Source organism: Formica exsecta, unplaced genomic scaffold, assembly GCF_003651465.1.
Source record: "Formica exsecta isolate Colony F162 unplaced genomic scaffold, ASM365146v1 scaffold96, whole genome shotgun sequence".
Lineage (NCBI taxonomy): Eukaryota > Metazoa > Arthropoda > Insecta > Hymenoptera > Formicidae > Formica > Formica exsecta.
Window position 1 is genome coordinate 576,766 of NW_021853724.1, and position 15,127 is coordinate 591,892.

A 15,127-nucleotide genomic window follows, 5' to 3' on the forward strand; every position below is an offset into this window, starting at 1 on the left:
GGAAGAGCGCTGCACCGCGTCACGGCCGACGAAACGACGGCGACGACGACGACGACGACAACGACGACAACGACGACAACGACGACGACGACGACAAGGCGGCCACTGTTGTTGCCTCTACAACCGCAACTATCATCGCACGTGCGGCTTCCAACGATAACGACAACAACAACAACGACGACGACGACGACGACGACCAGCACGGTGACTTCAGTTGTTCCTGCCGACGTGATACGTCACGCGTGACGTTGCACACCCGACAGCGCGCACGTTAGCGCGGCGACGTGTACACGCGCGGTACCCTTCTCCCTCACGCACGTCTCACGCTCACGGCGCGCGTTGAAAGACAAGAGGAACGTCGGCGGCGGAGGAGCAGAGGGGAAGAAGAGAGGGTGGGATCGACGTGGAGGGGGCGACGACGGGAGGTGGGAGGAAATCGGAAAGAGACGCTGAAGGGAAACTAGGGCCGTAGAGGGGTAGAAGGGATTGAGGGGGGTGAGCAAGAAGGAGGAGGAGGCACGGGAGGAACTACGACGAGGACGACAACGGCGACGACGACGACGACGAGGAGGACGGAGGAGCGCCGGCGGTGGAGGGGGTGGACATCCACGCGGGAACACGAGGCAGGCGCACCCGGCCGGCACGCGCGCACACATCCTAAGATGTGATTTCAAAAATGGCGGATTGCCCCTATGCCCGCTGCATACAGGAACGCAGACACATCCGACGGGAGCTGCTGCGATGGACAAAGAATATGGTCTTCGTAGTTGGTGAGTAAAGAATCATGTCGTTCCCCTCGTGACGAGAAGAACTCGCGCTTTCTACGTACTTGCGTAAGCATGTGACAGAGTACATATATATGTATACACATCGCAACGCGTGTCCATGCGTGAGAAAAACGTCCTCACGGGGACACGCGTGCACCAGCATGCGCGGCGACCAACCGCTCGCGCGCGCAAGAGAGGCGTGTCACCAGCTTGTTGCGTGGGTGTACATATGTGTCTCGCGGTAAAAGTGATATATACACACACACACACACACAAATATATATACATATATATATATCAATTGCAGAGTCTGTGGAGATGTGTATACGTACGTTTGCCTACATTCCGCATGGCGAGTTTGTGTGTGTGTGTGTGTGTGTGTCGATATAGTGTAGGTGCGGCTTCTCTATCAGTGTGCGAACGTGAAGAGCGAGCAAGAGAGATCAAGAGAGAAAGAGACGAGACGAGAAAGAGAGAATGGGGAGGAAAAGTGAGAGAGTGAGAGAGAGAGAAAGAGAGAGAAAGAGAAAACACGCTGGTGGTTGAGACCTGTTGCGAACCGAAACGCCGAATCCTGGCTGACTATGTGCCAGGCGTGACTCCTACTCGCGCCTGCACGTTCAACAGGGTGGTACCACGTTGCCGGAAAATCCGATAATATTCTGCGAGTAGTTTCCCGTGCGGTTTCAAGTTTTCGTGCGTGCATTTTAGTCGAGAAACCGTCGTCTATACTCATCGAACGATCTATTTATGAGGGAGAGAATAACGACAACGGTTTCTTACATTTTCGCGGACATTGTATCACAAATGTAATGATCGCATTATGCAATTAAATGACGTGTGGCGCGATTTGAGGGAGAGCAATAATAATTCGAATAATCGCGACAGTACATTATATTTTTTTTTCATATTACATAATATATTGTGTAACAGAGTTTACTCAATGGCTAGTAGTTTTTAATAAACTTTGTGGATGAATTCAAGAAAAAGCTAGTATGCAAATATATAATTACTCCTTTTTCCGAGAATGGTAATCGATACCCGATCTATATCTAAGATTAAAACTCACTCCTTTTAACGACGCTCGATATACCCATCTGATTCATCTCACATCAAGAACGAACTTAGCAACGGAGAAATAAAAATGTGGTAGTGAGAGTCAAAGGTTATATGGTCAAATACCGTTGGTTGAAGTAACGCCTAAGATTCAACCGGAGGGCCAAATCGAAATTCGAAATCGGCCAGAGAGGAGATTGACGCGGCTGGGGGTTATTGCTGAGAAAAGAATTAGGCGTCGCGAGGGCGCAATTTCCTGCATAGATGAAGAGGGTGGCGAAATCAGGCTCGGGCTCCACGACCCTTCCGCGTCGACGGCGCTAACCCCTCTCGGTTCGGCGTCGCCGAAGGGGTAACGGGCGGACTGGCATCGTCAGACGCGCAGAAAATACTGCACAAGCTGCGTGCCTTGACCACAGACAACCCCGAGGAGCGATCCCGGCCGCCGCCCGAAACCTTCTTTTCTTCTTCTTACGGCCTTCCGTCCTCGTTTCCCTCCCCTATCCACCCTCCGACGTCGTCGTCATCGTCGTCGTCGCCGCCGCCGCCGCGTTCCTCCCCACCAGCCCTCTCCGACTTCCCCTTCCTCGCCTTTCGGTTAGTTCGTCAAGGGGCGAGCTCCGGTACTCGCGGAAGGCACGTTTCCGCACGCGTCGGCGTTGCGTGCACTCGCCGTTACGCTTCTTTCTCCACTTTTGTGACCTCTCCCGTCTCGCGCCCTCGATCGTTCACCCCCCCCCTTCCCTTCCCTCTTCCTTACCCCACTGTCTTCCCTTCCCCGAGTTGCCATCGTCCCCGCCGCTACCTCTCGCTCGCTCGTCGCTCCTCATTTCGGAACGCAGCTGCCGCTGGTGGTCGAGAAATTTTCGCGAATCCTTCCTCGCGAGACACCTTTCCACCCCTCCTCCGTTCTCACCGTTCCTCTCTCCCTCTCTCTCCCCGTACGCCCCTTCCTCGTTTTTCATCGGTATCTCACCTCTTCGTCCTCTGTGGAAGAGGTCCTAAAAACGGAGGCCGACAGTGGAAGTTCGACGGAAGAAGGGGTGGACAGCGGCGGACGGGCAAGGAAAAAGGGTGAAGGGGAGGGGGAGGAGGTAACACGAGTTGCGTGTGTGCGCGCCGCGCGTTCCTCTGGCCTTTCCTCCCGAGACTTCCACGATCTTGGGGAGGATCGACCGACCAGTGCGCGTTCGGGAAAGAAGGGTGACGGAGGGTGGAACCGGCTATCGAAATCCCGGTGTAGTACTTCGAGTGGTACGCGCGCGAGTGCACGCACGACGCCTCACGTCACATCGGAACGCGCGATAAGGGAGGCGTGTAAACGAGAGTGTCTAATAATGGGCAACCAATAGGTTTGTTCTTTTCAGTTGAACTTTTCGCATTTCTCGTTTTTCCTTTCTTTCCCTTATATACAAACTTTTTAATATATATATATTGTATTTGTTTCATTCTATTCCGTTCTAGTTCAGCTGAAAAGAATAAATTTATTGACGCCGATAGGCGCGATGAAGGTGTCGGTTCAGTGAATGAGTTCCAAATTGGCGGTGTTGGATCGTTGTCGTCCTTTGCGCCAGTGGACAGCTTCTGCGAATTAGGAAACTGTTGCTCCTGTCGGCGCAGCAGGAGCCTCTTCGCTCTTTGGACAAGCGACAGTTACACCTGTTACGCTCGCCGGCCGGTGTAACGAGAGAGCGAGAAAAAGAGAGAGATGTTACGCCAATAAATAATCATCACGCACCGCGTAATCCCCGGCGTCGGCTCGCACGCACGCACGTACGCAGGTAATCGCGCACGACCCCCGGATCGCCGCTCGACCGGACAAGAGGATATGGAATTGGATGTAACGAAGCCGCTTCTTGTCGCTCGCCGCCGCATCCCGTTCCTTGGCATCGACGAGAAGGAGCCACGAGCCGACTGGGCGATCTCGCGATCTCGCGACACGAGTGATCGGCTGTAACGATGCCGATGCTCTGTGGATCGCGTCACTGCACCGTCAGGACGACGAGGACGTCGTACAATTGCACGACCGAGGCGGATTCGACGGGCGTAAAAACGCGGAAGTGGATCGACGTAGTATAGGTAAAGGGACACCCCCGACGAGGTGGAGTTGCGAGGCAACGGCGTGCTGCCCGTGCACGTGCGCGATTATGGAAGCGGTGGAGTTTTGTCTCTCTCTCTTGTTGGACGAATCTCGCTCACGTATGATCGCGAATTTTATTAGCAACGATACGTAAGAATTGAAAAGTCGCGACGCTCTATTTAGAAAGAATGTCATGACATGCTCGATGACACGGTGCTCTGATTGATTGCACCATGTAATAAATTCTTGTATGAGTTTTTGCGAAAAGAAACGAAGTGGGATATAAACGAATGGTAAGAATCGTAGAGAGGAAGCGCTAAATAGAGAGTTTTATTAATCACTATCGTCGCTGAAAATGGAAAATCGGAATATAAATGAAAAGTATAAAAAGGAAAGAAGTTTTATCAAATAACACCGACATTGTACGTCCGAGTGTGATCAAAACGATCGCATTAATCTCTATGATATTAAGAAAAGTGAAGGCCCATCTATCTAGCGCACTTGTTTTTCATTCATGCGATGCATGGATTATGCGAGCATGCGCTTTGCTGTATCCGGTAATATTTCATTGTCTAGTGGAAGATTTATAGAGGATAGAGGTAGCTTTATGAAAGATGCAATATTAATAGTTTTTAAGAGCTGAGAATGTGTGTGTGTATGTAATAAGAACATATCGCAACAGCTTTCTCCCCATCTTCCCACCCTCTTTCTCAAGAGAGTGCGAAGCTTGAATCAGAGTCAAATTGATAAGGGTCGTCGTTTCCGATTAGCTCGATTATCTCGATTATTTCCTCGTGTCGTGCCGTGAAAGCATTACCAACGAAAGTCGGACATAAGCTCGAGGAGAGCAATATATCCCGACGCACGTATCATTCCTTTTCCCATTGTGCATCCGCACCGTTTCCCGAAAATGCTCGGCAACGGCGAGGCAAGGCAAGCAAAGGGGGCGGCGGATGGGCGCAGTTACTGCTGATCGTTAAAAGGCGCATAAAAAAAGGTAGAGTAGAAGGCGCTGGGTGGACGGGGTGGGTGGGTGGGTGGAGGGAGGTCAGAGGAAACGGCGCGAGAAGTAACAATAAAAATTCGTCGGCGTTCGTGTTTCGTCGCCGTGGTAGGAGCGGAGGGACGTAAGGGGAGCGAGGTGAGGAGTACGACGGGGGTTAAAGCGAGGCGAGAGAGACAGAGAGAGAAAAAGAGAAAGAGGAAGAGAAGGGTGGTTGGGTAGTCGGTGGAGCAGGGTGCGTAATGAAACGATATTGAGTAGCCGTGGTAGGGAGGGTCGTTCTGCGAGAGGGTGGGGGTCGTCTTCAGCTCTCTCCGTCGATTGACCTCGCTTCGACGAGGCGAGGGTGGGAGCGAGCCAGGGGCGGATGTTGATAGGGCACGGTGGGGACCGTGGCTTGTGAGAGAGAGTCTGCTGCTCGAGGGGAGGGAGATAGGGAGCCCGTTAAATTGATGAAAATGACACGGCACCTTTTCTCTCCGTCCGTTTCTCTCTCTCTCGGCTAGCTTCTCGCTTATCCCTTTAGTATGCTTTTTTTTCCCCCTATTTTGACGACGCCCGGAAACGCTCCTCCCGGAAATCTCGAGGAACTTCAAAGCGACACATTAGTACTCGAAAGGCGAATGGATAGAAATAAATCGCAATACGCGAAAAGTTGGATCGGTATATGCATAATGTGGAATCTGAGAAATCCTACGGTACTGTCGATAAGAAAAAGAAGTAGGGATCGATCTAATATCGCTGTAAGATGTAATTAAATTTTTAGTGTAGTACACTTTGACCGCGTAGTTAAAATTAAATTAAACGATATATTCCGAAACTAAATTAAACGATATATTGCAATGTGTCATTACTAAGGATATACCGATGAAAGAGATAGCTATTTTTAAAAAATTGGAATTGAATTATATATAGTACCGCGTTGGGCAATAGTGTTATAATTCGATAAAATAAGGAATTGACGTATATCAGTTTAGTATAATTATTAATAATAATAATTTTTTGAATCTTATTTATTTTGTATTTTATTTAAAAAAACCGTAATAATAATAATAATAATAATATATAGGGGGAACTAGGGTAAAACCGGGTACTTTTTTGAATTTGTCTTTCTACAAAAAATCAGAAAGTAAAAAAATTTTTGCTGACCGTTAGTAATCTTTAGTGGACCTTAAACTATGAGAAAATGGGGCTAGTTGCTGAAAAAAAATTTGATTACCAAGGTTAACAAGATTTTTTGGAGAAGTCAAAATACCCGGCTTTGTCCTACTGGTAGGATAAAACCGGATACCCATTTGAAAACATGTAAAACACCGTGCAATTACAAAATCTAGATTTATTTTAATCAAAATACAATACAAAGATCTATTCTATTGACAAAAATCACAAATAAAGATATCCTCTTGTTCTACATTGCTGCAGAACTTTCTTATTTAATTTCTTAACTTTAGAGGTCTCAAAAAGCTTTTTTTTAATGGTTTCTTTTTCTGAGTGGTAGTTTTCGTTTCCAACTGCTTTTTGTAGGGAGACAAAGTCAGGATAAAAATTTTTCCTCTTTTCGTTACATGAAATGTGTAAATACTCGGTTTTGCCCCAACACGAGGAAAATAACAAACATGGCGGCTGTATATTCCGGCGTACAAAGTGACGATCAAAACTAGTGCGATATACTCTCTAATATGTACAGAATGCAATACTGCATTTACCGAAGCCGATGCTCTGTGTAGAAAATGCCCATAACAACTCGATTGTTGCCCCGATATCGATCTTTTTTGGCCCGAAAATTTTGAACTCCTCTCAATAAAGAAATACAACTAATAATCTACAACTAATAACACGAGTTAGCCAAAGATAGTAGCATTTATCACGAAGAAACAGAGGTACCTGGTTTGACCCGCCTACCCGGTTTTATCCTACTTTCCCCTACACTCACGCACACACTAAAAATAAAATTTTCTTTAATCAAATAAATACATTTTGTCAATTTTGATTTTTTTTACTTAAATAAATATATACTATGTTTCCAAGAATGTTTTGTTATATTAAATAAATTATTATTTGCATGTAATAAAAATTATAGTTTTCGTAATCGATTATTTAAAATTTTAATATAAAAAATGCTTATTTGAAGATAAAAAATTATTTATTAAAATAAGGAAAACCTGTAAAACAAGCAGCCAAAAATTTAAAAATGTTTTTTTAAAAGAAGTATTTTAGTATAATAAGGATAAAAAAATTAATTTTACTTTTATTTAATTAAATCATATTTTGCTTTCATTTTATATATATTTTACTAATTCAAATATATATTTGCTGCTTGATTGAAATAACTAATTCCTTTGCAAGTATTTAAATAAATAATTCTGTTTGATCAAAAAAATTTTTATTTGGATTTAGTATAATTTTTTCAGTGTAAGATTTCGTATTAATTATTTTTTCATACATTTTTTTATATACTTATTTTATACCCCTGAGAGAGAATAGAGGAAAAAATAATCAAATTATATTAATATTGCATCTAACATTATCACTCTTTTAGTTTAAAGTTAGCATGAAACTAAATTTCCTTACGAAAAATTGCGTACAAAATTTAAAGTACGGCATTAATAAGCGCGCGATAGCGCGCTTGCGAAAAAATTATTGTGTATTTTAAAGTTTTAAAATTTCGCACAACTTTCCAAATAAAAACTCACATATTAATCTAGCCGGACTCATCGCGGCAATTAAATCGTTCCGCTTTGAAACACCGCGCTTGCGTAACCAATTGCCTCAGAGCAGGACGAAAGAAAAGTTTCTCAATAGTCGACTATACATCGACGTGCGAAATGCCGTTTTTAAATAATAATCGTCCGGACACGCGCGCGCGCGTGGCTCGAACGTTTCGAAAGTGGAAAATGGGTCAACGTCCTATACACAATCCGATAACAGGGTATTAAGTGATTACATAGACTCCGGGGATAATTAGTGCGGCCAACTGGCTCGTTAACGAACAACGTTAGCGTTTAGCAGTCGCGAAATGGCAAAGCGCGAGTTAAGTATAGATAAACCGGCCGTGTTCTAACGAAAACACGACGGATATGCTCGATTATTATCATCCTCTCCTCTTCCGGCTGACCAAAAAAAAAAAAAAAAAAAAAAAAAAAAAAAAGAAGAAAAGAGACAAACGGCGGCGCGTGTATCGCGATAAACCGCGTGTCGATGAATCCGTCGTGCATTTATTTGACATTCATGGGCGCGCGCAGCCGGTCGGTGTCTCTCTCTCTCGTGTAGATGACGTCTCGTCGTAACTCCAGTTCATAAATCAGTTACTTCGTTTCCTCGTGCCTCGTTCGCGTCCGAATACGTCGCCGGGAAACCCGCAATACGATAAAGCAATTTACAACTACTCCTGTGTTCTTCGCGTTCCTCCCCCCCCCCCCCCCCCCCCCCCCCCCCCACCTCTCCCCTTCTCTTGCTTTACAATGTAGCATGTACTTTGTAAGTTTGGGTCCCCCCCCCCACCCTCACGCGAAGTTTCTCCTGTCGTGCTCGAAGTTAGACGGTAATTTCGCATAATTAACACCGCTGGCTTTTATATTATTTACGGAATAAATAATTTCGAGCGACTAATAAATTTGCGCTATTGTCGGATCATGAACTGTAACTGCTACCATATCGAGATGGTTGCTCGTTTTTTTTTTTTTTTTTTTTTTTAATAAGCGAAGATTCCTACGATGAACATTGAAACGTGATCTACATCGGATTTGAAATCGATAAAATGAAATAAATCGAGAGGTCTATATTTTTTCGACGATTACAATTTTTAATTTCTCCAGTGAGGGATTGAGGAGTTTCTTCTTGTGACACATCTATCTCCTAATAAATTTTTAGGCTATTATAACAAGTAATATTTTCATTTTCTTTCTAATCTATTCGATAAGTAAATCACATTCAACACACATTCAAAGGAGATCTTCACTGTATCACAGTTGAAGTATATTATTTTTATACAGATTATCAAAGTGAAGATAATATAAGAAAAAAAAAAAGATACAGGTGTATCTGTCTCTTGTAAGAATAGAGTGATGAAAAATTGTATTTCTTACTAAAATCTAAAGAAAATATATCCTTGCAATTCCCTCGCGCTTATCCCTATCGTTTCATTTCACATCTGTCGGATAATAATAATAGGATGGAATGATTACAGTTCTCGCCGCACGTAACGTAATTCATTTCGAATGACGAGACGAGATGCGTCCCATCACACGTTGTTCGTCAGGATCCGCGAGCGGGCCGTTAGAATATCATTCGCACTCGTGCGGCGACGAGGCGAGGCGAGGCGAAGCGGAGTTGAAAACACGAGGAGTTAATCCGGTGACGGATGGCGGCGGTGATCTGTTGCGTTTTAATCGTCCCTCTCTCGTGCGTACGCCGCAAAATTTCATCCGCGCGCGAGATTTCGCTTTATCACGCCGACCCCGAAACGCCGATATTCAACCGTTGCGAGGCTGGCTCTTTTCATCCTCTTCGCCGGCATGTACGTTGAAAAAGCGACACACTGTGAGACCGGCTCTCTCTCTCTCTCTCTCTCTGTCTCTCTTCCTTTCTCCCGTTGCGTTTCACCTCGACTCACACATTGTGCACACGTCGGCAATAGCATCTCTCTTCGCACCATGCGCTAACTGTTGCATCCTGCATGCCTGCGGAAGCTATCCCTCTCTCATTCTTTTTCTTTCTCGCTTTTATCTTCTCTTGCCAGCTTCTTTCGCTTATCGTCTCAACTTTCTTACATTTCGCCTAATCTGCCTGTTGCAACATTTTCGTTAGCTGTTACTCTGTACAGCATTGTATTGCTGCATTCTCGGAGAAGAGCCAATGGGAATAAAAAAAATATTTTATACTAAATATATATTTAATTTGTATAACTTGCATAATTTAATTTGCATATATATTTGATTTAATTTGCTATTTATAAACTGTATTATATTATTCTGTCTCTTATCTTGTTGAACTGTGTTAAATTGTATTAATATTATAATTAATATTATATAATAAATAAGTATATAAATATAAATAAATTAATATTATATAATATTATATGTAATAATATTCATTTCATGCGATAAGAAAATTCGAAGTGTTGCCCCGATAGTTTTATTCAAATATATTTCGGAATAATACATATTATTAAATCACCATTGCATTCGATAAAAAAAAACTGTGATTAAAAACTTCGCATTTTATTACTTTATATAAATTTAAGAATAAAAAATTAATTTCCAATATTTCTTTTACTTCAATCTCAGAATTGTGCTGTTCGTTTTGAGACGATTTCTCTGTACGTATAGTACCCTCGCGCGTTCTCATTCGTGGGACAATTCAGAACGATAGATCTAGAGGTTCTCGAATCTCTCCGGGCAATCTTATCAGACGCCAGCCATAAGGATATTGCGATATCGCTGCGAAAAAAAAATCGACGAATCTCGGTAGGGATGACCTCGCTCTTCTTCCGCCGGTCCGGTCTCTATAGCTATGTCGCTCCTTTGTCATTGACGAATTTATCGTGGTCCGTACGGTAATATTTCGCGACGCGACTCGGCTGTAACACTAGACAGCGTAGAGCGATAAATGGGTCACCAGACAACGACTCCGCCACTGCCACGTTCGGTGTCCGATTACCGCTTAGGCAGACGCGACTGCGACGAAAGTCTTGTTTGTTAGGCGACGTGAACGAAAAAGTTGAAATGTCTCATCCACGATGCAAAAAATATCGCTGATCAATCAAATTTAATGCTGGCTGAACGTGTTTTATTTTCGCTTCATCATTGTGCATCCGTGCATCGTGACCTTCAATTATCTATCTAAACTTTGTTTCACGATTTTATCGTTATCACATGTGTTGTCATCTCACCAGACAGAATGTGCAAGAAACAAGACATGTGCCACGATTATCGGGCCGCGATTCTCTGATACTATATACGTATGTCAGGTACGTTGCGTACATGTGCGAGTTTCCTCTGTCGACCGGCTTTGAAGAAGTTGCGATCATCTATGAATGTTTCTCTCTTTCTCTCTCTCTCTCTCTCTTTCTCTCGAAATCTTCATACGCGCTTGTTTTTGCAAAGAATTATGGGAGTGGTCGTTGCAAAATGATTGCTGGTTGCGAGCTGTAGAATAATGAAATTGAATGGTCTTCTCTGAACACTAATGATGACTAAAACTGAGATATCCTGTGAGTGTTTACCGTGGAATACATCAACTTGGCCTAATTAAAGTGATGACTATATCACTTGTTTTAACTGAGATTTATTTCTCTTCACGAAAATAAGAGTGAAAAAAAGTGTATGTGCCACGAGTAATATCAAAGTTTGAAGGATATCTCCTAGATATCTGAAAACGTTTGGAAGATTGAAATGCCAGTTAGATTTGGAAATTTCTTCAAAACCTTCGTTTCATGTCTTGATCGAAGTTATCGATCAGTCTGTATTCTTTAAACTTATTATACCATCGGAAATTTGAGAAATCGTTCGCCAAATCAGCTTTCTTTCGTATACCTTCGCGCATATACAAGGTGTTAAATAAAAAGGGTCACATATTTTGAGAGTAGGTAGTATTGACCAAAACAAGAAAAAAAAATCTAATTAACATGGGTCCTACAATTAATATCTTCGAAGATACAAGCTATCTTTCTATTTGAACTCTTTGTTCTTTTCTCATTGGTTATGTCACCTCTACAATGCAGTAAACAAAAGAGTACTTACTAGTTATGCAATCAGCATTGTAGGAGATGCTCTATGTGGTTCTCATTCATTGTCACGCATTTTTCAGCTCGACGTCTCAGAGAATCACGCATTCTTTCACATAATCTCAAACACATAAACTTCATATTGATCTACAAACCCAATATTATTATAACTCAATGTTACTATAGCAAAATGTATATGTATTTTATACAGGGTCGAGTGTAAATTGGAATTAATGAAACTTCATTTTCAAATCTCAACAGCAAGACTCGCAGAGAATTAATCTCTCCTTCACAAACATCTATCAATATCTTAAAATCGTACATCACATAGGATCGAATACTTTCTTTCAACGTCTCTCCTCACTTCATTATATTGTTGCAAGAACGCTCCTCAAAGCGATCCTCTAAAAATGATTAGCTTCAGACCTCTCGACAAGTCACTATCCGAACCTGTCTGCATTTGTACGTGCACGAATGTGCGCATATACCTTTGCAATTGCCGTTGAAGAAAAGGAAGCGACCCCTCGATAGAGAGTGCATTGGCTGTTTCACGGCCGTTAGTAAGCCAGGACGCTGAATGAGAGGGGAGGAGAAGGAAGGAGAAGGAGGGAGAAGGGGGAGGAAGGGAGGACAAAGAGAATGGCTGTAAAAGATTCGGCAGCTGGTACCTCGCCCTCCGATGTCTGAAAAGCCTTCGGGTGTATTTTCGGTGGTCGCGTCGTGCCTCGCAACAAGAGTTATCGCTGAAAACCTTCGCGATGTCACGTGGTTTGGGAATTATCCCCTATTCCCTAGAGCTAATTACGTGCTCGTCGATTACGATCTTAATGTAGGTGGCATGCGCGCAGAACGAACGCGGCTCGTGACACCGTGTGCTCTCTGTCAACGGATAAAATACTTTCATGCTTAAGGGGACACGATCGGGGTATCTCAGACAACGACCGACAACAATAAGTTCTCCATGGGAACTCTCGTCTCGCGCAAGTTACTATTCATCGCCGCGACTTACCTTTATCCTGGACGCTCGTAGATCGAGAGCTTTGATACACGTGCGCGATCGTCGTCTTCGATCAGGATTCATTTCGCGAACATTAATGAGGCACGGCCGAGCAGACAGGGCGCACCGTGCTCTCGCCAGAGACGGGCAAATGCTCTCGAGCCTTTCGACATCCATCGTGTACGGCGTTGTCCTTCGCTTCGGAAACCGCTAAGCGATCCCGCCAGGTGAATGGAATTCTCGCGATCGTGCAACAAAGCGAGGCAGATAACTTGACGCGATTGCTTGATTTTTTTTTCTTTTTTTTTCAACAAATCGCAAGCATTGCGCTCACCCGGAGTTGTCACAAGGTGAAACAAGGTTTGAAAGTAACAGCGGTCTAATTTTTCACGACGACTTAAGTAAACAGGAGTACCATTAGTAAATAGTTCTGCAACATTCATTCATTTTATATCGATATTTTTTTTTATTCTTTATATTTCATCTCTCTTCAATAAAATCAGTGTATTATCACTCTGAAAAACAGTGAATAATCATTTATGATTATAAATCATTCATTATAAATTATAAATCATCATTATAAATATAGTATTACAAATCAGTGAAATCTCACTGAAAGAATTAGTAGTAATGGTTGTTTCAATCAGTGATATTTTAAACGCGTTTTTTTATATTTTAATATTATATATGAAAAAAATTTATAGAGAGAAAGAGAAAGAGAATATTTTTATTAAAGAAATATGAGTTTGACTAAGAGTCTTGTTCATTTTTACGGGTTTATCACATTTAAAAAATGAAAAAGTATAAAATGTATATAATTCTAGATTTTTGTATACTAGTTGTAGCATATATGTGTGTTTTATTTTTAGATATGTGAATATGTGTAGAGGCTCTTTCAAAAATAGCATTCCAAAATAAATAGAGAAATCTTTAAAAATTAACGTTTTGCAAATATGTACGATTATTACTGATTTTTTCAGTGAAATCTTACTGTCATAATCAAAGACACATAAACACGCATAAGAGAAGCAAAATGTGACTATTTTTACTGAAAATCAATGAGATATTTTATCTTCAGTAAAATTTTGACACTGCTTTAATGAATGACATTTTCATTGATTCTGTTGGAGAGTAGATGTTTATTTATTTATACAATTTTTAAACGTGCTCGTGCGTGGAATTAACAAGGCAATGTATCCTCGTGTGTTATTATAAATAAATGTAATATATCGATAATCGATTTTATTTAAAAAATTATTTATTATATATACAGTGGATCACTTGTATCATACGTGATATATCAGATTTGTACGTATTGATAATAACAAATTCACAAATATCTGTAATAAATTTCAACATTTCTCGTAAGAGAGATCATATAAAATCTAGTCGTGTACCGACTAGAGAAATACAAGAAGTTAATTTTTGACGCAATGTATCGTTAGGATCGATGAATCGGTACCGATTAGGCACTGAGACGACACGATTCGTGGAGGAAAATACTATCAGGTACATACCTGCGTCGGTGGACCCGCGTGCCGAATGGATCGGCCGGCGACAGGCCGCTCGTTATCGCAATTACGACGCGATTATAACGTCAGGGAGACGTCTTCAACGCGGCTGAGCGGATTTCGGACAAAGGCTAGCCTTGTGTATGCGCGTCTCGTGAGAGTCGACCGCGGCCTCGTCACGTTCGAGGGACGAGAGAGGAACGAGAGAGAGAGAGAGAGAGAGAGGGGAGAGAGAGAGAGAGAGACAGAAGTCATCCGTTTTCGAACATTCTACTCTCGACTCCGAACACTGTATTGCCATTGGTCGAAATGGGCCGGCGATTAGAGAAGGCACCGACGTGGTGTAGTAGTAGCTTAGGGACCGTGGCGAGCTGAAAATCGCGGCTCGTCTATTGGTCGAGCGGGGCCACTCGAGGCCATTCGATTTAGAATTGAAGAATGGTGTCGCTACATCCGCGGAGAAGATGATCGTGGAAAGCTGCTCCGCTCTCGAACCTTGATCGTTTCGATCATCGTGCCGAGAGGGGTGGCGAGAGGAAGGATCGGAAGGTCGATTCTTCTCGTCAATTTCTCGTTCCGAAGAATCGATTCTCTTATTCATCGATCAATTTTATCTCCGTTGCGCCAATTTTAAAAGAATATAGTCGTAGCGGAATAAATTATGACACATTTCATTTATCGATTCGTATTTTTCTTTGCATTACATTCCTAGCGATGAATATTAAAAGCATTTTATGAATATAATAATTATTATTATTAATAATGATCATGAATTAAGTATCGCAAAATACGATGCGAAATCATAGTCGCGAACAGCCAATCTATACCTAAACGTAGAGATAATGATTTTATTCGTCGAACCGCGATATAGCGTCATTGGTTTAATCCCGGGCGTGGTCACTCCGTCCTACTTCTTCGTCTTCTTAAATGGCACGAGAGATAAGATTGGTTCGGCACCTTCTGCGTGGAATTTCATCCCGGGGAGGGGG

At 42.8% G+C, this 15,127-nt stretch overlaps 1 protein-coding gene across 3 annotated transcripts in view; it reads left to right on the forward strand.

Annotated features, from left to right (window-relative positions):
• The first annotated feature begins 408 nt into the window (after positions 1-408).
• LOC115245354 (mushroom body large-type Kenyon cell-specific protein 1) overlaps positions 409-15,127 on the forward strand; it is a 67,729-nt gene continuing 53,010 nt past the window's right edge. For all 3 annotated transcript variants that reach the window (XM_029823639.1, XM_029823638.1, XM_029823641.1), the window contains exon 1: positions 409-770. In XM_029823639.1, the coding sequence (XP_029679499.1) occupies positions 677-770 (94 nt within the window). In that variant the 5' untranslated portion in view covers positions 409-676. The remainder of the gene's footprint in view (positions 771-15,127) is intronic.